The sequence below is a fragment of the Cnephaeus nilssonii genome, assembly GCF_951640355.1.
Source record: "Cnephaeus nilssonii genome assembly, chromosome: X".
NCBI classification, from domain to species: domain Eukaryota; kingdom Metazoa; phylum Chordata; class Mammalia; order Chiroptera; family Vespertilionidae; genus Cnephaeus; species Cnephaeus nilssonii.
Window position 1 is genome coordinate 129,075,955 of NC_137071.1, and position 22,965 is coordinate 129,098,919.

The 22,965-nt window shown below is 43.9% G+C and overlaps 2 protein-coding genes and 1 pseudogene across 3 annotated transcripts in view; 2 read left to right on the forward strand and 1 right to left on the reverse strand.

Annotated features, from left to right (window-relative positions):
• EFHC2 (EF-hand domain containing 2) overlaps positions 1-22,965 on the forward strand; it is a gene marked incomplete at both ends in the record, with an annotated part of 146,991 nt that overhangs the window by 12,707 nt on the left and 111,319 nt on the right. The gene's annotated exons all lie outside the window — the stretch shown is intronic.
• LOC307096062 (SNW domain-containing protein 1-like) lies at positions 9,657-11,601 on the forward strand (annotated as a pseudogene). Its single transcript has 3 exons — positions 9,657-9,981; positions 10,109-11,375; positions 11,584-11,601. The product of its transcript is annotated as an SNW domain-containing protein 1-like (transcript).
• On the reverse strand, positions 17,184-19,034 carry LOC307096063 (putative deoxyribonuclease TATDN2; the record flags this gene model as incomplete). The annotated part of the gene is made up of 1 exon (XM_079765641.1): positions 17,184-19,034. The coding sequence occupies one exon, from the start codon at positions 19,032-19,034 to the stop codon at positions 17,184-17,186; it is 1,851 nt and encodes a 616-aa protein (XP_079621767.1).

Genomic DNA, 22,965 nt, shown 5'->3' on the forward strand with positions numbered 1-22,965 from the left:
GTTTAAAGTATAATTTGATCTCTTAGGTCACCTGGATTTTTTTTAATTGAGCGAGTTGGTTTATTATTCATTGCAGTGAGGGAAAACACACACTCTTAGTAACCACGGGATGTCTAAGTGAGCAGGTGTTAGAAGAGGTTTACCTATAAGTTTGGAGCTTGTGTTAGGTAATTTTGGGGAGGGCATAAGGAAGGGGGGCCTTGCTCTGGATTGGTTGCTATTAAGAAACGGGGGGTACTTCTCTGATTGTGTATCAATAAAACTCACTTATAGACTAGAGGCCCGGTGCATGAATTCATGCCTGGGTGGGGTCCAGCCGGCCCGCCCCAATGGGGGCCCATCGGGCTGGGCCGGCAGGGTGGGGAGGGGTTGCGGGAAGTTGGCTGGCCAGCCCCACCCTCGATTGGAGTGTTGGGTGCTGATCTGGGGCAGGGCCGGCTGGGAGGAGGGGCTGAGGGTGGTTGGCCAGCTGGGGGGATGGGCTGTGGGCAGTTGGCCAGTGGGCCCTGCCCCCGATCAGGGTTGGGGGAGTGATTGGGGGTAGGGCCAGCTGGGGAGAGGGGCTGTGGGTGGTTGGCCAGCTGGCCACGCCCCCAATCAGGGTGTTGAGGGCCAATCAGGGGCGGGGCCGGCTGGGGGGGCCAATTGGGGCCTGGATCAGGCTGGTTGGCTACCACAGTGCTCATCATAGCCATTGGTCATTCTGGTTGTTCTGCCGTTCTGGTCACTATCTATATATAGATAGATAGACTAGAGCAGCAGTTGCCAACCTTTCAGACCTCACAGACCACCAGTGGTCTGCAGACCACCGGTTGGTGACTGCTGTTCCAAAGGTTTCCTTAAACCAGCAGTCGCCAACATTTCAGACCTCACGGACCACCAGTGGTCCGTGGACCACCGGTTGGTGACTGCTGGACTAATGTAAAGCTACAGCTGTAATTGGGAGAGAAGCAGCTGTCACTCCTCTGAGCTAGGAGAGGGGGATGTTTGACATTTTATGACTGAGACAGTGTTCATGTTCAGTCTGTGTTCAGATGTGGTTACGGAGTGGTCTTGTTTTTGTCTTGATCCATTGTGGTCATAGACTGGCCTTGTCTGATGTTGGTGTTCTTTGAAAGTATTCATATTCAACAGGAGAATACCAAAGCTTTTCTGTAGCTGCCAGCCCAGCTTGTAGCAACACCAAGGCCAGCTGATAGTGCCAAATGGGCTCCTGAATGTCAGGGGCTACTTTTCTCTTTCTCATCCCAAACCAGCCAAAATTTTAAATTTTTCTACAGGGGGATCAAGGAGCAATCAAGTACATTAGAATTACATATGATTAGCAAGGAAAAATACATGAATATGGTTTCCTGAAGTTTTGCCTAAAGCCAATTAGGAATGTTATAAAATACTAGAGGCCTGGTGCATGAAAATTCATACACTTGGGGGGTCCCTCAGCCCGGCCTGCACCCTCTCACAATCCGGGACCCCTTGGGTAGGGTCCCTAGGCCTGGCCTGAGATCAGGGCCTACCAGGGCTTTCCTTCCCCTGGCTGCAGGCACCTGGCCCCACCCCTGCCGCTGCCATTGCTTGCCATCTTTGCAGTGCTGTCCCCCCCGCCCCCCCGTCACCAGTGGCCTCCCTCTGCAGGCAACAGGCATGGGGTGCGATGGCTTGGCTGGCCTGGGCCTCCCTCTGCAGGGCAATCGCTGGCCGGCTGCACACCTGCCACAGAGTTGCCACCAGTGGCCTGGGCCTCCCTCTTTCTTTGCTGGGAGGTGGGGCCAGCCCTGTGAGGGGCCATCTGCCTACCTGATCACCCCTAACCACTCTGCCTGCCTGCCTGATTGCCCCTAACTGCTTGCTTGGGGAGCAGAGTCAGGGGCTGTCTGCCTACCTGATCACCCCTAACCACTTGCCTGTCTACTTGATCACACCTAATGGCTGGTCTGCATACCTGATCACCCCTAACCACTCTGCCTGCCTGATCGCCCCTAAGCACTTGCTTGGGGGCAGAGCCAGCCCGGCAAGGGGCCATGGTGGTACTGGTCTCTGGTCATTCCAGTCATTATGCTTAATGTGGTTGGCCTTTTATTATATAGGATAATCAGATTGTTAAAGAAGATAGAGTTATTCCATCTTTTTTAAAACCTAAAGTTCAGTTATTAGACAAAATTTTAAGACCCTGCCCTCAGACCAAACATTAACTCAAAGTTAAAATTGTCTTTTTGAGCTTAAACTTGAGTAGATACCACTGCATACTCATTAGGATGTATATAATTTTATTAATTAATTTTTTTTAAGAAAAGATATTTTTATTTATTTTTTACAGAGAGAAAGGGAGAGGGATAGAGAGTTAGAAACATTGATGAGAGAGAAACATTGATCAGCTGACTCCTGCAATATGTGCCCTACTGGATATGTGCCCGCAATCAAGGTACATGCCCTTGACCAGAATTGAACCTGGGACCTTTGAGTCTGCAGGCCAGTGCTCTATCCACTGAGCCAAACCAGTTAGGGCAGGTTGTATATAATTTTAAAAGACTGACAAATACTAAGTGTTGGCAAGAATGTGGAAAAACTGGAACTTTCATACATTCCTGATAGGAATGTAAAATGATACTGCTATTTTGGCAGTTTTTAAAATAGTTAAACATGTAATGTTTACAACATGACTCAGTAGTTCCACTCCTACATATCTTTCTAAGAGAAATTAAAATATATGTTCACATAAAACTTCATGGCATCATTATTCATAATAGTCCCAAACAGGGAACAACCCAAGTGTCCATCAACTGATGAATGGATAAACAAAACGTATTATAGCCACGTAATGGCAATTATTCAGCAATGAAAAGAAACTATGATATATATTACAACATGGGCAAACCTCAAAAGCATACCAAGTGAAAGAAAGCAGATAAAGAAGACTTCGTATTGTATGGTTCCATCTATCTGAAATCCTAGAAAAGGCAAATACATCAGAGAAAGCAGATCCATGGTTGCCAAGGCTGGCAGCGGGAGAGGGAACTTTTAGGGGGTGATGGAAATGGCCTAAATTGGATTGTGACTATATAAATTTATGAAAAGTTGAACTGTATACTTACAAGAGGTGAATCTTATGCTATGTAAATTGTAGTTTAATATATTAGTTTACTAGGACTGCCGCCATAGACGGGGTGCCTTAAACCACAGAAATTTATTTGCTTACAGTTCTGGAGGTTGGGAGTCTAAGATCAAAGTGCTGGCAGGTTGCTTTCTCTTAAGGCCTCTCTCCTTGGCTTGCAGATGGCTGCCCTCTTGCTACCTCTTCACATGGTGGTCCTTTGTGCACACTGAGTAGTTTTTGAACATAAAAATATTTGTTATTTGCAACCTTTTAGTTCACAAATTAGGAATAATTGCTATTTGACTTGTTGACTTACAGTTTAAATTGATTTATATTCTGTTTTGAATTTTTAATCTATAGAGTAATGTTTGTTTATGTACTTTCCCCTTCTAAATTCAGATCAGATGCAAGTTTATTGGAAACATTAAAAAATTATTTGCCTTCCCCAATTTTGTATTTGCAGGATTCTGCCCTATAGTAAGCTTACTCCTTTGATGGTGGGTGAGAGTTCCTATGTACTCTTTTCCCAGCTTTCCCCAATGATAGCATAGTATATAACCATAGTGCATTATCAAAGCCAGGAAATCTATATTGGTATACTACTAAACTTGCAGACCTTATTTGAATCTCACCAGTGTTTAGATGTACTCATTTTCTCCTTAGTTTATAGTTCTATGAATTTTTTTATCGTCACCTAAGGATATATTTATTGATTTTAGAAAGAGAGGAAGGGAGAGAGACACTGATGTGAGAGAGATACATGTATCGGTTGCCTCTCATATGCTCCCTGACTGGGAACTGAACCTGTAACTTAGGTATGTACCCTGACCTGGAATGAAACCCACAATCTTTTAATGTATAGGATGATGCTACAACCAACTGAGCCATCTGGCCAGGGCTATAGTTCTATGAAATTTTATTATATGTATGGACTTGTGTGACAACCACCAGAGTCAGGTTACAGAATAATTGTATTCCTTTAGGATTTTATTGTTTGAGTCTTTATTTTAATCAACTTTATTTTGGTAAACCTTATTTTAATTTTTCAAATCAACTTTATTGAGGTGTAATTTATATATGATGAATGTGCCCATTTTAAGCATATGGTTTCATGAGTTCTGACAAATGTGTCCATCACCAACCCAGACACCATATAGAATATACCTCTACCATCCAGAAAGTTCCCTCATGCCCCCTTTCATTCAGCCCTCTGCCATTGCTGTGACTTTGATCATCATAGATTAGTTTGCCTATTTTGAACTTCATATAAATGAAATCTTACAGTCTATCTTCTCTTGCATCTATCTCACTGTTTCAGATTTAAGATTTGAGGCACAGCTTTTATAACATGTATGTATATATGCAAAGTGCAGCCAATTCAGGTAATAATACACCATAGCAGATTTCTGGGTATTTGTATAATTATTTTTCATCCTCTAGATTCATACACCTTTATTTTTAAACATGCTGGTTTTATTTTTTTCAAATAAATTACTCTCCTAAACCCCTTCAGAGGTTTTTAAACTTTTAAAGATGTTAGAATTGTCCATATTTTTCTACTTATTTTAATTATGACCTTCCATTTGAATACCTGTTTTGACTATGAAATTCATTGTGCTGTTTAGTATGTAATAGTTCTTTTACTAAAGAGGATTCTCTAGGGACACATGTCATCATCACAAACCATTTATCAGAGGTATAAATAATTGAAGCAGCAGGGTTGTATATTCTAGGACTGTGGTCAGCAAACTGTGGCTCGCGAGCCACATGCGGCTTGCGAGCCGCGGTTTGCTGCTCTGTTGACTAATGAGTTTGCCGACCACTGTTCTAGGACATCAGAAATGGGAGGTTGCAGGGAGGGCATGAATGCGACAGTATTCAAAGGGAGGCAGACATGATTATCTCCATTCTTTTTTCAAAGTTTTCCACCCCTCCTCCTTGATCTCTTACCCTCCTTATTCCATTCCCCCATTCCCTTTCCATTATATCCATTATATATATTTTAAATCCTCATCTGAGGATATTTTTTTCCACATTGATTTTTAGAGAGAGTGGAGGGGAGAGAGGGAGAGACAGAGAGAAACACTGATGTGAGAGAGACACTTAAATTGGTTGCCTCTTGCATGCCCCAGACCAGGGCCAGCAGCCTGCAACTGAGGTCCATGCCTTGACTGGAATTGAACCTGAGACTCTTCAGTCCACAGGCCGATGCTCTATCTATTGAGCCAAATCTGCTAGGGCTTCCCCTTACATTCTTTTGTTCTTTTCTCTATTTATTTTTCTCTTTTACTGGACTTTGTCACGTCATCTTCATTATCTTTGCTTTTTCTACTTTTTCTTCCTCTGGTTAAGGCCTGGCAATTGCTGACTTCAACTCTTAGGAGAGTATAACCATCATCATTATCATTATTGTTATTACTAGTGGCACGGTGCACGAAATTAGTGCACGTTAAAAGGGAATTAATTAGAGGAAATACTTTAATATTGCTGTTTGCCTTTTCTCTATAATAGAAGTGTCAGAGATGAAAGAAAATTAGTAAAATGTATATGAAAATTTCCCTCCTGTCAGAGTCTGAGGCGAACCACGGGACCCAGAGTCAAGTCCCTGCCCACCCACAACTTGAAATCACGAGAGACCCAGACCTGGCCAGCCCCACCCCCGTCAAGCCCCACAGGGAGGGGGACACAGCCTCAGGTCCCCCGACCCGGCACTGGGTGGGAGGCATGGCCTCAGGTCCCCCAGGATGCCCTCAGGTCCCTGGCCCCGGCCCTAGGGTGGGTGGCACGGCCTCAGGTCCCTCGGCCCTGGTGCCAGGGTGGGTGGTGTGGCTTCAGGTCCCTTGACCCTGGGGCAAGGAGCACAGCCTCAGGTCCCCTGGTCCGGCACTGGGCGGGGGGCATGGCCTCAGGTCCTCTGGCCCCAGTGCTGGGGTGGGGAGCATGGCCTCAGGTCACCCATCCTCAAGTCCCCTGGCCCTGGCCCCAGGGCAGGGGGTGCAGTCTCAGGTCCCCCGGCCCTGGTGCCAGGGTGGATGGCGCGGCTTCAAGTCCCCTGGCGCTGGGGCAGGGATGCGGCCTCAGGTCCCCCGACCCAGCCTCAGGTCCCCTGGCCCCGGCCCCAGGGCAGGGGCCACGGTCTCATGTCCCCTGGCCCTGGTGTCTCTCAGCCCAACCTGTACCCTCTCCAATCTGGGACCCCTTGGGGGATGTCTGACTGCCTGTTTAGGCCCTATCCAAACAGGCAGTCGGACATCCCTTTCACAATTTAGGACTGCTGGTTCCCAACTACTCGCCTGCCTGCCTTCCTGATTGCCCCTAACTGCTCTGCCTGCCAGCCTGATAACCCCCTAACCACTCCCCTGCCAGCCTGATCGATGCCTAACTGCCCTCCCCTAACACCCCGGTCACCCCCAAATGCCCTCCCTTGCATATTCCCTCTTTATTAGATAGGGTTTTTTCCTTTAGCATATTGGACAATCCTAACTGGTTTGGCTCAGTGGATGGAGCATTGGCCTGCAGAATCAAGGGTCCCAGGTTCGATTCTGGTCAAGGGCATGTACCTTGGTTGGGGGCACATACCCAGAGGGGAGTGTGCAAGAGGCAGCTGATCAATGTTTCTCTCTCATAGATGTTTCTCTCTCTCTATCCCTTTCCCTTCCTCTCTGTAAAAAATCAATAAAATATATATTATAAAAAAAGAAACATTTAAGATTCCTTCATATCTGCCTGGCTGGTGTGACTCAATGGTTGAGACCCCAGGCTGCCACCGCTGGAAGGGGTTCAGGCCCTGGCCAGGCTGAGACCCCAGCCCAGAATGCCATCTCAGCCCAGCCAGGCTGAGACCTCTGCCCAGGCTGCCATCTCAGCCTGGCTGGGGATAGCCCAGTGGGGGTAGCCCGGTGAGGGTGCGCAGCTCCAGCCCAGGCTGCCTTCGCTGGCCTGAAGATCGTGCATTGGGGTTGCACTGCCCTGATAGCCTGAGACCCCTCGCCCCCGAGCCCACGGCCACTTGGCCCCGGATCGTGCACTTTGCCCCAGGGCTCGGGGACGGGGCGCTGTCGGCCGGCCTGAGGCCCCCGAGCCCTCAGCCGCTTTGCCCCGGATCGTGCACCGGGCCTTGGGGCGGGGCGCTGTCGGCCGGCCTGAGACCCCGGCCCCCCAGCCTGCGGCCGCTTTGCCCCAGATCGCGCACTTTGCGCTGGGGCTCTGGGCGGGGCGCTGTCGGCCGGCCTGAGGCCCTGAGCCCGTGGCCGCTTTGCCCTGGATCGCGCACCGGGCCACGGGGGCGGGGTGCTATCAGCTGGCCTGAGACCCCCAGCCCCCGAGCCCGCGGCCAGTTTGCCCGGGATCGTTCACTGGGCCTCGGGGCGGGGCGCTGTCGGCTGGCCTGAGGCCCCCGAGCCCACGGCCGCTTTGCCCTGGATCGCGCACTTTGCGCCGGGGCTCAAGGCAGGGCGCTGTCGGCCGGCCTGACAGCCCCGAACCCACGGCTGCTTTGCCCCGGATCGCGCACTTTGTGCCGGGGCTCGGGGCAGGGCACTGTCGGCCGGCCTGAGCCCCCCGGCCCCCCAGCCCGTGGCTGCTTTGCCCCGGATCGTGCACCGGGCCTCGGGGGCGGGGCGCTGTCGGCCGGCCTGAGACCCCGGCCCCCCAGCCCGCGGCTGCTTTGCCCCGGATCGCGTGCTGGGGCTCAGAGCTAAGAGGACTGGGCGCCGCCATCTTGTGGCCATGGGCGCCACCATTTTTGTCGTGGAGTGATGGCTAATTTGCATATTACTCTATTATTAGATAGATTATAGGTGTTTTATCTGTTGTATCTTTAATGTTTGAATATTCAGTTTATGAAACTCTATGATTAGCAATGTGATTTCTGTTGGGTAGAATAACTCCCCTTTTCTAGTCCTAATTAATTTTCCAGGAAGTCTGATTTTAAGCAGTGGGTCTGAATCTCTTCTCTCAGTAATATCAAGTGTTTAATTGCATTGCTCAATAGATTCCACAAGGATGTAAAAAGACTATATGTGGTTTTGACAATATTTTTAAGCTCCCAGGCTTTGCATCCTACACTGATTTATGTTATTCAATAGTTTTATACGTTCATTTTCTCTCCAAAGCTCTGTTATATCTGTATATATAATTTTCTTAATCCTTTAAATGGTACTGTACTGTCCTGTAGTTAGCAAGTGCTGATTTTCTAATTTTGGCTGAAAGGTTAATCGGTGGATAAAGAGTTTAAGTGGTTTGTACCAGTTATATGGTTAATTAGTGATAAAACTAAAAGAAGACTATTCCAGCATTTTAGCTACATCTTTTCCCCTTTTATGCATTATAAAATCAGATCTTAAGAAGCAGATAAGTAAAAATAAATTCATTGAATGCTTATACTGTCCATATAGGTGCATTTCATCTTGAACCCTAGGTCTAGTCATGAAAATTTGAGCATGAATTATAGATTAAGGGTGATAATAGTTTGTAAAGCAAAAAAATTATTTGGAAGTCATCTTTCTATAATTTGTATTTTTTCTCATTCATTTATTCAACTTACCTTACTGACCATCCCTTATGTTCAATAAGCTAAATGAGATTCAGATTTGTAAAAACTGAATTTTCTTAAAATAAGATATGCCTATTTAAAGACAGTATCCATAGGAACATAAATTTATCAAAAAAGAGAAGTGAGAGAAAAAATGAGACTTTAGAATGAGATGATAACTTAAGCATTGATATTTAAATGAACCTCTCCACCTTCACAATCCCAATTAAAATGACTGCAAAAATTTAAAATATGAAGAAACCATATTAGTTAGTGTTGGAGGCCAGGAGTTCCATTTTCATGCTGCAAACTTTGAAGAATTTCCACCAGATAGAGTGCAGATGGAATAGTACTGAAGAAATATACCAAAACCAATTTTCAATTTCATTTCCTACGAAGGTGACAAGAATTGGGTTGGGGGTTAGGATAACCTGTAGGGGCTTCCACTTGGATTACTTTCACAGCTATTGATGGATTAGAAGTGTCACTAGGATAAGTCATACTGAGGGAAAAGCAGGCCCTGCGTTAAGGCCTTTCTCTGATGTGACAAGCATGCATAGGAAGGACTGGCTACATGCGTCGTTCCTGGAGTGGCGGTCAGGTCAATTTCTATGGAAAATTTTGAAGTTTTTCCTGTAGGAGACTATCCATGGCCCCAGCGTCCTCCCTACTTCTCTTGACATGCTGTATGTGAATTTCTATCAAGCAGAATAGATGGCGAAGGAAGGGAAAAGAAATTACCTACCCTATTTTGGGGGAAATACCAGCTTGAATAGACTGCTCTTTGTTCACTAACCCAAAATAGTATTTAAGAGGCAGAGGAAGAAAAATATTTCAAAAGTATGTTTTCTACAGGAAAATTACTATTTTTGATAAGTTTGCTTTGTGCTTCCTATTGAGTGTAAGGAAGTAACAAAACAAAGTAAGCAGTTAAAGCACACTCTGAAGTGAAGGCTGGCAGGAGAAAATAGAGCAAGAGGATACATTCAGAATATTGCTGAGGTCGCTTATGCTGGAAGCAAGTGGAAGAAGATGGAGCTCACCAGCTTTTTCCTGCACCTACTCAGCTATCTCAGGACCAGCTTGAGGCTGAAGAAAAGGAAAGATCCCAGAGTTCATTACAGACCCCACTGGTCTCCTCCTGAAGAGAATCTCCCCTATACAGGCACTGGAAAAGTTGGAGACCTCGGTTATTAAAGGATTTTGGAGATGGAGGTGCTTTTCTAGAGATCATGTGGCCCAATATCCACAGGATACATGATGAAAGAAAAAAAAGTCGAATGAACTGGCTATTCAGATGGTTACTGAAGGAAAAATAAAGTACGACCCAAATAAGCCCATGGATATGGGCAATAGGGTAATGAAGACCTGAGGGGCTGGAAGGAGGGGTGTAGAGGGAGGAAAGGGAAGATATCTATAATACTATTAACAATAAAAATGTATTTAAAAAGAAAAAAAATGATACAATTGCTTGAGAAGGACAGCCTAAAGACAAGATCATTTACAACGAGTACACTGACCTGGTTCTCAAGGAAGTCATGAATGCAGATGATCCAGACCTGTAAAGATCTGATGAAGAAGCTGCTAAAGAGATAACAGAAAAGACAAGGGTGGGCTTAGAAAAATCTGTATCACAGAAGGTTGCTGTGTCCACGCCTGTTTGAGCAGCTGATAAACTGGCTCCTGCTCAGTTTATCCGATACACACCATTTCGACAAGGAGTGCCTTTCAACTCTGAAAGCAAAACAGAGGGTTATTCGGATGGTGGAAATGCAGAGAGATCCAATGGCGCCTCCAACGTTCAAGAGTAATAAGAAAATTCCCCGGGGACCACCTTCTCCTCCAGCACCTGTCATGCATTCTCCTACCTGAAAGATGGCTGTGAAGGAATAAGAGTGGAAGATTCCTCTTTATATTTCAGATTGGAAAAATGCAAAGGGCTATACAAGTCCATTAGGCAAACATCTGACTGCTGATGGAAGAGGACTGAAGACAGTTCATATAAACGAAAAATTTGCCCAACTAGCAGAAGCCATCTACATTGCTGATTGTAAGGCTTGTGAAACTGGGGAAATGCATGCTCAAGTAGACAGACAGCTCACAAAGAGAAATGGCCCAGAAAGCCAGGGAGAGAAGAGCTGGGGTAAAAACCCATGTGGAAAAAGAGGATAGGGAGGCATGTGAGAGGGATGAAATCTGGCACGATAGGCAAAAAGAGAGACAGCATGACTGGAATCTTTCCGGGGCAGCTCCTGATAAGAGGTCGATACTGCAGAGAAATAAAAATCGAGATATTAGTGAGGTTATCTCATTGCTCTTGGTGTGTCAAGTCCTCAAACTTCCAATGAAGTTCAGTATGACCAGGCTGTTCAACTAATCCAAGGGTATGGACAGTGGTTTTACAAATGGAGAAAATGTAATTTACAATGTTTATGATTAAGTCTGGAGAGGTGGTAAATATATGCCTCAGAATATTTGCAGGCCCAGTAAAAATCTGGATAAGGACATATGTGGTGATTACCTAGACGCCAGAATAAAAACCAACACATTTGTTCCCAATAAGTTTTCTGGTTTGAGTCTTAGGCAAAGAGGTCAAAAAGGAACAGTTCAGTTTGAGGAAGATCCTTTTCAGTTGAACAAATTTTAGGAAGAAGCCAAACAACACTGTGGCTCTAAAAGATTCTTAGCAGCTGCCTCAAGAAACATGAGCATGAAGGCAAGAGAGGGGGAGTAGATACACCTCTCTTCAAAGTGAATGGACTATTATCCATAATGCGAATGATGCAAGTCATATGGGGGAACATTTTCTCAATGGGCCAGTTAAAAACCAAATCTGGGTTTCAGACCTCAGCACTACCTTTTATTATGGGATACAGGGGGTATAGAAAATTCTATTTTGAACTATTAAGTTTTTTAAGTGGGTTGTGTTTATGCTTCTCTCACCTTTTGGAATTTATAGAACACACTAGAGGCCTAGTGCATGAAATTCATGCATGGGGGGGGGTGTCCCTCAGCCCAGCCTGCACCCTCTCCAATCTGGGACATCCCTCTCACAATCCAGGACTGGTGGCTCCCAACCACTCGCCTGCCTGCCAGCCTGATCACCCCCTGACCACTCCCCTGCCAGCCTGATCGATGCCTAACTGCTCCCCTGCCAGCCAGATTGCCCCTAACTGCCCTCCACTGTCGGCCTGGTCACCCCTAACTGCCCTCTCCTGCAGGCCTGGTTGTTCCCAACTGCCCTCCCCTGCTGGCCTGGTCCCCCCAACTGCCCTCCTCTGCAGGCCTTAGTCCCCCCCCAACTGTCCTCCCCTGCTGGCCTGATCACCCCCAACTGCCCTCCTCTGCTGGCCCAGTCACCCCTAACTTCCCTCCCCTGAAGGCCTGATCACCCCCAACTGCCCTCCCTTGCAGGCCTGGTCCCTCCCACACACTGACAGCACCAGCCTCGCTTGTACCCACTGACGTTGCGGAGCCATTGGGGCCAGCGCCATCAGCAGGTGCAAGCGGCTCTGGTGCCAGCTACAGGTGCAAGTGGGGCTGGCACCGGCAGTGGGTGCGAGCAGCAGTTCTGGCACAGGCAGTGGGTGCAAGCAGGGCCATCACCGGCAGCGGGTGTGAGAGGAGGCTGCTAGCCTCGATCGCCCCTCAGGAGCAGGGGGAGATGGAGAAGCCCTGAGGAGTAATCAGGGCCGGCAGCTGCCGCTCGCACGCACTGACAGTGCCAAGCGATCGGGCAGGCTCCAGCCCTGGCCCTGTTCAGGGCATGTGTAGGAGGCAACCAATCCATGTGTCTCTCACTTCGATATTTCTCTCTCTGTGTCTCTCCCCATCCCTTCCACTCTCTCTAAAAACCAATGGAAAAATATCCTCGGGTGAGGGTTAACAAAAATAAAAGAAAAGCAAGTCAGGACATATAGACCAATGGAACAGAACAGAGAACCCAGAAATCGACCCAAGACATCCGATCAATTAATATTTGACAAAGGAGACAAGAGCATGCAATGGAGTCAAGACAGTCTCTTCAATAAATGGTGTTGGGAAAATTGGACACACACATGCAAAGAAATGAAACTAGATCACCAACTTACACCATACACAAAAATAAACTCAAAATGGATAAAGGACTTAAACGTAAGACAGGAAACTATAAAAATCTTAGAAGAAGCCATAGGCAGCAAAATAGCAGACATTTGTTGTAGCAGTATCTTTAATGATACAGCACCTAGGGCAATGGAAACTAAGGAGAAAGTAAACAAATGGGATTACATCAAAATAAAAAGCTTCTGCACAGCAAAAGAAACCATCAACAAAACAACAAGAAAGCCCACTCCATGGGAGAACATATTTGCCAATGTTATCTCCGATAAGGGTTTAATCTCCAACATTTACAGGGAACTCATACAACTTAACAAAAAGAAGATGAAAAATCCAACCAAAAAATGGGAAAAGGACCTAAATAGACACTTTTTGAAAGAGGACATTCAGAAAGCCAAGAGACATATGAAAACATGCTCAAAGTCACTAATCATCCAAGAGATGCAAATCAAAACTACAATGAGGTACCACCTCACACCTGTCAGAATGGCTATCATCAACAAATCAACAAACAACAAGTGCTGGAGAGGATGTGGAGAAAAAGGAACCCTCATGCACGGCTGGTGGGAATGCAGACTGGTGCAGCCACTGTGGAAAACAGTATGGAGTTTCCTCAAAAAGTTAAAAATGGAACTGCCATTTGACCCAGTAATACCACTTCTAGGAATATATCCCAAGAAAACAGAGACATCAATCAGAAAGGATATATGCGCCCCTATGTTCATAGCAGCACAATTTACCATAGCTAAGATTTGGAAACAGCCTAAATGCCCATCCATTGTGTAGATGTACCATAGTTTTCATACCATTAGAAAACTATGGTACATCTACACAATGGAATACTACGCTGCTATAAAAAAGAAGGAACTCTTACCATTTGCAGCAGCATGGATGGAACTGGAGAGCATTATGCTAAGTGAAATAAGCCAGTCAGTGAAAGAAAAATGCCACATGATATCATTCATTTATGGATAATAACAAACATTATAACCTGATGAACTAAAATAGATACAGAGGCAGAGAAGCATTGAACAGACTGTCAAACTACAGCGGGAAGGCTGGGGAGGGTTGGGGGGCAAGGTAAGAGATCCACCGAAGGACTTGTATGCGTGCATATAAGCATAACCAATGAATGCAAGACACTGGGAGGGGGTGTGAGGGCATGTGCTGGGTGGGGGGGGGGGGAGGGTAGGAGAGGCCAGGGGAAGGTCAATGGGGAAAAAAGGAAACATATGTGCTACTATTTGTAATACTTTAAACAATAAAATAAAATTAAAAAATAATAAATGCCAGAAGACAATGAAGCACAAATGAAGCACTATCTATTACTTTTAGGGGAAAATGTTTGTGAAAGAGAAATTCTAGACTCAGCAACAGAAATATATTTTCAGATACATAATTTCTCACAAACATGCCATCTACATATTTTTCCTGAGAAAGTTGTTTAAAGATGCACTCCAGCCAATTATAAAGCAAATTAAACAGTTCAGCCATGGGAAGTCATGAAATAAAAGGATTAGTGGTAAACAACGGAAGCAAACTTATAAGTAACTATCAAATAAATTTTATTTAAAGTTCAAAACAGAATGTAAACACTATAAATGTTAAAGAATAGTACTAATACAATGAATCCCAAATGCAAGATAGGGATATAAAAAGGAGAAGTATTTAGGTAAGTTTTAACATATATTGACTTAGAATTAATACTCGAACTGACAAGTCTTTAAAAATTAAAAGTAACAATCAAGAGAAAAAAGTTTATATCATCTTTGTCTAGTACCTGTAAATGTTCTTTCTTTAACTCTACTTAATAAACAGATATACTTTGTACTTTTAACTCTATTTTTACAAATGACTGTAAGTAAAGCTACACCAGAATATGAACATTGTTTGTAGATTGGTGGTGGGACTTTGTAGGATGTTAATCTTCAGTGAGTTTGGGCGTGAAGCATATGCATTTTTAAAAAGTATATATAATTTGGTGTAGCTATATAATCACAATCACAATGGGAAAGATGTTAACAAAACAGTGGGTTCTGGGTTGCAGAAATACCCTGCACTTCTTTTGTGCATATTTTCATATCTTTATAATGCATATACGTTATTTTGACAGCGGGAAAGTAAACTTCACTGAAATAAAAATTCCTATGGATACAGCAGAGTTACAATTACAGGCAAATTTATGGCATTAAATGCTTTATTCGTTCCCTCTCTCAATGAAAAATAAACTAAGCATTTGATTTAAGCCATTAGAAAAAGCACAAAAAAAAAAACACCCAGACATCTAAGAATTGCAGGGGAAAAAAAAATCTCAAACTTAAAGGCAAAATTTTATAAACCAGGAAGCAGAATAGATTCGAACAAGAAGTCTAAGAGTTGATTATTTAAAACAAACAGAATTAGACTTCTAACTTGTTTGTTCAGGAAAGTAAACAAAAATACACAAAGTGATCCATTTAAATCACAAATTTAGAGACACTAAAATGTACAACTTATGCTAATTATGAAGTGAATATTATAGTAAATATTAACTAGCAAAACTGACTCAAAAACAATGCTGGAATTAGTCAATAATATTAGAGAAACTGCCAAAGAGCTGCTACTGTTGTTAAAGTGATTGTGTCTAAGTAGTAGGAGTATGGACTATTTTTTCTTCCACTTAGTGTTCTTTAATAGTCTCAGAAATCTATAATAAACAAGTACTAATTTTAAAGTCATATATGAATAAACACCAACTGAAACAAAACAAAACAAAACAAAACAACCAGAATCCTCTATCTCCCATCTCCCAAGACAAAGTGGGCAGTTTGTTCCTTTTTAGCTTTAAAGGTAGAAACAGCTGCCTTTCTAACATTTAAGTGAAGCAAAATATTGACCTGCAGTGAAAGGACTGCCAAGGTTCAGAGAGCCTGTTAATGGGCCTGAGATGCCTTGTGACTCCAGGCTGACTGATAGCCCAGGGACCACTAACAGCAAATTGAATTTCTAGATCACCGGCTGCCTTCATGCTCTCTGATACCCCCAGAATGGAGTAGACACACCAAGTACTATACAAAGTACTTTCTTCATATCAAAAGATCTTAGTTTTGGAAATGAAAATTACCTCATGTATATATACTCCTTATCTTGTTGAATGTGTCCTTATACATCCAGCCATTTATTCACACCCATTTTTTTAAATGCCCACTTGGTAATGTCACTTTGTTAGGACCAGATAAATGACATTTAGTCCTCCATGGATCTTATGTAGTGAGAATATAGTTGGCCTTTAATCAGAAAGATGATGGTTTATTTCTGTATTCTCTTTCTAATATCGGCCCCCTCGTCCAAATACTGTCATTAACTCTCAGATGTTAATGAAGTCTGTTATTCAGTCACATGTTAATTCAAGAAATCTTTGCTCACTGCCTGCTTTGTTCCAGGCACTATTCTTACATCAGGTATATATGTACAGTGTGAACAAGACTGACAAGCTTGTAAACTTAAAACCTAGTGGGGAAAATAACCAATGAACATATAAATAAACTAACAACACAATCTCAGTGTTAAGTGCTATAATTCAGTCTAAACCATAAGCCAAGGATTTTTTCCTCTCAGGTGAGAGGAACATTATAGATTGGTAGTCAGGGAGGGCTTCTCGGTGGAGGAGGCTTTTGTGCTGAGAACAAAATGATATATATTTGGGTCTCATTAAGAATCAGAGCAATTTGAATGAACAGTTGCTATTATATACTGGTTACCAGCAGAGATTTGGAATTAATACAACTTTTGGGAGTTTGGTTCAGATTCAAAACCAGTTTGGCCCCCATCGTTCCAAGCTCCTCCACAGCCCCCCCACCCCCGCACCTTGGCACAATATGACTATTAACCAACCAATTTTCATCTAAATCAATTTCCTTTTAGATGAAATGCTATTGCTGGTTTATCTTTAGAAACAAGAAATTGAAAGTTGAACAGTCACTGAATTTATGAATGTAACAACAAACCATATGGATTATAGAATTCCTATAAAAATAAATTTACAGAATAAACAGAACAAATCACCTAGCTCACTTTCAAACTTCAACATTCCTCACTTTCTTACAAGGTGATTTTATTCACCAACTGCTCAAAAACCCTGGCTGCAGAGAACAGAAATTTGGATTAGCAAAGTCATACCCAATGGAATTCTTCTTCCTTAATGATTATGCTGGCACAATCTGGCTGGGAGGAAAAAGACCGTAATAAAATCAAGGGGAGACCCCCTTACCCCTCCTCCCATCCCATTGTACTGCATCCTACCAGCCAGAAGAAGTCTTCTGAAGAGGTTTTGAGGAAACCATTATGTCCTGTTTTTTTCTGAGCCAATGGGCTTGCTGAACACATCCTTGAGCTGGGATACAGGCAGAGTTCAAATCAAGTCTATGTTGTCAATTGGTTGGTCTCCTTTTTTTAGAAGACTCCTGACGGTGCTCTCTTTGCTTAAAGATTGTAGAGGCGAACAGCGTTCTCACGCAAGGTGGCTAAGGTACGGTAGAGTGGCTGTTCTTTGATTTTGGCCATCTCTTGAATTGTATGCAGGGCCATGCCTGGATTAGAGTACTGGCAAAAGCCTTTGGGAACCCCACGAGGAAGGAAGTAGGGTGCATCAGTTTCCACAATAATTCTGTCCAGTGGGATCTTTTTCAGAGCATCCCGGGCCTGCCAGGCAGAAGGGTAAGTCAGGACTGCTGTGAAGCCCACAGACATATTGGGAAAGTACTCCAAAAGGGGCTCAATGACTGGGTAACTGCTAGTGAAGCAATGCCTATGAATCTTGTAGTCAGGAGGCACACACTTTTTCATGATGGTCAGCAGATCGTGGTCAGCATCTCGGCAGTGGATCACCAAGGGCTTCTTTAGGGACACAGCCAGCTGCAGCTGTCTCTCGAATACCTTGTGCTGCTGCGGGATAGGTGTAGTGCACTTATAAGAGTAATCCAAGCCCATTTCTCCAAAAGCTACAGCCTTGGGGTGCCGTAAGCCTTGCAAAATATTTCTTTCTTGATAGTCATTGTAGTAACGTGCAAAATGGGGGTGACAGCCAAAGGCTCCCCAAACCAGATCCTCACTCAACAGCATCTCCCATAGGCCATCCTTCATTGTGCGAGGATCACAGAAGTTAGAGATGCAGCCCTGAAATGCCTTAGGGAAGGAATGGCTATATATTTGTCGGAACTTGGCAAAGGTCCCTTTGAAAGACAACTTGGAATACAGCATATCCAAGTGACAATGGGTATCAATGAAACCCTCCTTTAGGCTCTGCTCCCAGTGGCTCCTTGGCAGGGAACTAGATGCATACCTTCCCCCAGAACGTGCTAGTGTCTGCTCTTGGAAAGTTCTTTTCTCCCTCACCATGGATTCTGAACTTCTGGAGAAATGAAATGAATAAGAATTCTGGGGATAACTTTGCCCTGCTGCCTTCAGGTCTCTGGACCAGTTTTGGGAGCACACTGCAGGGCTGGAGGAATAATTTCTTAAGAAGCCCCAGCTGCTGTTCCCAGCCTGGGATGTATTATTGCTCTTGCTGCCCATGGAGGGATAGTGAGAAGGCTTTGGACTGCTGGTCCAGTAGCTGGCATAGTTAAGTAAAGGGCCACTGTACAAAGAAGGCTGGTACATGGCACGGTTAGTGGTGAAGGAGGAAGACTTTGAAATTCTTGAGAGACTCAGTGAGCCTCGCCCCTCCTGAGAGAATCTGACTATAGAAATGTCATTCACATTAGAGCAGGCCCTTTCTGAAGAGGGGTGCTTAATCATTACACCCCTTTCAGTATGCTTTTGGATTTCTGAATGAGAGTCACATTTGCCCAGAAATTTTAAGGCTGTAGAGCTTTTTTCAAAAATGACTACTCTTGAGTCACCACGTGGCTTCTCACTGGATTGCTCCTGAGGATATATAAATACTTTTCTGTCATGCAAGTTGCTGACATTTATCACCATCTTTTCCTTGACCTCTGGCCCTGACATGTGCTTTTTCTGAGGAACAGAGGTGACAGCACTAGCTGGTCTTGCACCAGGATTGGGATGCTCTCTAGTGCTCGGTTTGGTTCTAGTGGCAGCCTCTCCCTTTTCTTTTGGCATTGGTTTTACCAAGGTGCTCTGGATAGCTAACCCGTAGGTCAGCGAAGAGCCTTGGTGTTGCCGTCTACCGCACCTTCTCCAAGACTTGTTTGGCTGCTCACTGTTACCATTTTGACTCTCAGCTTTGGCAGCAAATTCAGAGTTCATAGACTTATAGGAACTGTATTTGGAATTAGCTTTAAAGCTGTAGGCATCGTCTCGAGAAGCCATTTCTCCTAGAAAGGCGCCGGCAAGGCAGAGCGCGTAGCGCGTAGCACGTAAGGGGTGGGTGGGGGGCACTGAGGGGATTCCAGACAAAACGAACCCAAAGCGCTCCGAATTAGTCAGTCTTTGGAGGCCGCTCCACCCACATCTGGGCCTGAGGAATAGGAGGAATTTCCCTGGCAGGCTGAGCCCCTGGAAAAACCTCGGCTTGAAGGCCACAAGGTCCTCCTCTAGGCTTTCAGACACTCAGGGCTGCTAGCCTCTCCTGAATGTGAGGCAGAACTAAGAGGTGGCCAGCTGGAGGGGGCCACGTCACTGGGCTCCCAGAGTCATTTGCGTTTTCTCGGGGACCCTACCTCTGAGGCGTTCCTGTGGTGCTCGCCTTCGCACCCGTCCGTTGGCTGCGGACGGGTCCGCTTCTTTCACCTGCCCATCACAGTTCTCAGTGTTCCGGAATGTCAAAGGCCTCACTGAATTTGTGATTTAACGCGAGGGAGAAGTCTCAAGGCGGATTCACCGAAGGCTCAGTATGGCGCCCAAGCCCACGATGTGCTTCTGAGGTGACGAAGAACCTTCTTCTTCCGGTATATCAAAGCACTTCCAGGGCATTAAGGCACTTCCGGTTGGGGGTGGGGGTGGGGATGGGGGTGGGGGTGGGGATGAGCTGGGGTGGGGAGGGGGTCTAAAGCTCCATGTGGTTTGAAATAGAAGACTTTTCTGAAATGTTGAAGCCCTTGAAAAGACTGCAAGGTGCCTTACAGACCACACACAGGGCACTCTTGAACTAGGCTTAGAGGTTCAAGCCACCAATGTTGTGAAGGAGGTGAAGGAGGACATTACCAAATCTAGTTCCCGAAGGGAGGGGTGTGGGAGTAGAGCACAGCTCGCCCCACCCACCAGTCCTTTCCACCGGAAGCACTCACTTCAACCAAGGGGGACGGTGGCCGGCATAGGGAAGAATGGGGGGGGGGGGGGAGTCAGGGCGGAAGTGGGGGGAGTCAGGGCAGGAGTGGGGTTGTGGGGAGGGTATGACACGGAGCGGTTTGCAAGGAACCCTTCCGACTTCCCTCAGGTCAGTCTACCCCTGGAGCTGCCGCCATTGTTTGCCTTTCGTTCCCTTTCCCCCCATGTTCTTTTCAAAAAACATAGTTAATCAATAAAGAAATGAAACAAAAAACAAAAACATAGTTACAGCTTTTAAAACATACTTTAAATATACGTGCTTTCAAAACCACAGTTTTTGTAGTATGCTGCCATTTTCAATCCTGTGTTTTTAAATCAACATTTCTATATAACCTAAATATTTTTCGTATTGCTGCATAGTTTTTTTTTAAACATCATTCTAGTGCTTTCCTCATAATCCAAGAGTACATAGATGTGCCATAATTCACCAGACACTTCATTTTGGTTAACCCTTTAAGTTCCCTCACTCTAGTTTTTTCTCCCTAACAAAAGTAAATGCTGCAAAGAACACCTTTGCACATGTTTCTCCATATTTTGCTTTTCTTCGTTGGGCTATATGCCCAGAAATAAAGTTCCTGAGAAGTATAGGAATTTTAAAATGTCTCTTCATAGCACCACATGGTCCCAGAAGAATTGTAATAATTTAACATCCCATCCAATAATCCTACCAGGTATGTTTAATAGAAGAAACAAACAAAACCAGTGACTTGCTGTTATTTTAATTTGCAGTTACCTGATAATTTCTTAAGAGTGAATATTTTCCTTTTATTTATTGACACACTCCTATATTTGCCCTTATTTTATTAATTTGTAAACATTTTTTAAATCTGTGAGGAAAATGCTGCTTTTTGTGTGTGTGAGGGTGGCTTATAACTCTTATGGATTTGAATTCTGTTTGCTTGTATTTTAGTTAGAATCTTTGCTCTATAAATCATACGTAGTAAAATTGCTCTGGAGCAGTAGTTCTCAACATTGTAATCACCTGGGGAACTTTAAAAATCACTGATTCCTGGGCCCACTCTGAGAGATTCTGATTTCATTCTCTGTGTGTGTGTGTGTATGTGTGTGTGTGTGTGTGTGTGTGTGTGTGTGTGTGTGTGTGTTCCAAGCACCAGTTTAAAAAGCTCTATAGGTGATTCTAATGTGCAGCCTGGGTGAGAATTATTGCTCCACAGTTTCCTTTTTTTTTTTTTTTAACGGTAAGACTATCAGGCACTGCAATTCACCTTCATGCTATTTTATTATTTTTGGTATCCTGGGGGAGTTATATAATGTTGTAGAAATTTTATTTTTCTTGAAAGTTTGAAAGAATCCATTAGTGAATCATATTGGTTGGAGCCTTTGTTGGGGCAATTATTTGGGTAATTTTTTTCACTTTTTATTTGGTTATTAGTTTATTCATGTGTTTTGATAGTTCACAATTCTTACAGAAATATCATCTCTTTAATTGTGGCTTTAAATTTATCTTTCATAAAAGCTTCTATAATTTATCATAATAAGATAATTTATAATTTATTGCATCTCTATATGTCATGTACTATTTCATTATTTATATTATTTCTTGATCATCTTTGTTAGAATCTGATCTATTTCATTTATTTAAAAAACTTGGTTTTATTTGTTGCAGTTGTTTTTCTTCTTTCAAATTCATCTATTTTATCCTTTTTGCTTTCTGCTTGTTTTCCTTATGTCAAATTTTTGCACTTTCAAAAATTTTTGTTCAGCTCATTGCTCACTGGTTCAAAACTCTGAGTGAATTTCAGAATTACTTGGGGAACTTTAAAAATATACTAATGCCACTCTCACCCACCCCAAGATTCTGATATAATTTATTTAGGCTTGGCTCTTTTTTTTTTTTTTAAGTTCCTAATGCGAAGTCAAGGTCGAGAATTGCTGTTAGCACATTTAACTAAGTTAACTTTCTTTAAAAATATATATTTATATTGATTTCAGAGAGGAAGGGAGATGGAGAGAGGGACAGAAACATCAATCATGAGAAAGAATCACGGGGGATTGAGCCCGCAACCCCTGCATGTGCCCGATTGGGAATCGAGCAGTGAACTCCTGGTTCATAGGTCGATGCTCAACCACTGAGCCACACTGGCTGGGCTAAGTTAATTATCTTTAAGTTATCTTATGTAATAATCTAAATCAAATAATTTACCCAAGATTTATAGGTTTACCTGTGTCTTATAGGTTGGTACATTTAAAACATTTTAGCCCAGATGGCGTGACTTAGTGGTTGTGGGCTCAATCCCCAGTGTGGGATGTGCAGGAGGTAGCGGATCAATGATTCTCTCTCATCATTGATGTGTCTATCTCTCTCTCCCTTTCCCTTTCTCTCTGAAATCAATAAAAATATATTTAAATTTTTATTAGAATTAATACTTGTATTTTTCAATTTATTCCCAGCACCATGATTATGTAAACCAAAATTAATTTTATAGTGTAATAAATAAAAGAAAGCATTTATTTGAACAAAAGAGCTGTAGCCTGGGAGACACCGATTCAGGTAGCAACCTCATTTGTGTTCCACTGAGACAAAAGGGAGGCCACCTTTTACAGAGAAAGGTTCTGCCCAAGTTGCCAATTCGGTCTGTTTTATGCAAGTTGCGGCAGGTCTCAGTTCATTGGTGAAAAGACAAAACCAGGAACATCCTTGCAGTGGTTGACTCAGAGGGTGTAAGCATGCAGGGGGATAGTACAGGAGGTTGAAATCTCAGTCTGTCTTTTCCTGAAATGCAGAGGGCATCAGAGGCCTCTGTCAGCAATGGCTGCCACCTGTATACATGGGAGAGACCCCAGGAAAACTGTGTAACTCCCAGTCATGGTGCAAACCAACACCTTAAATATCATCTCTAGCTAAAAACACAAGGTGTGGTGGGAAGGGGAAGGCCAGTTAGAGGAGGTTATCTGGAAAGGCACAGTAAGCAAGGGTAAGGTTGTTGTGTAGATTGAAGTCATTTTTCTCTAA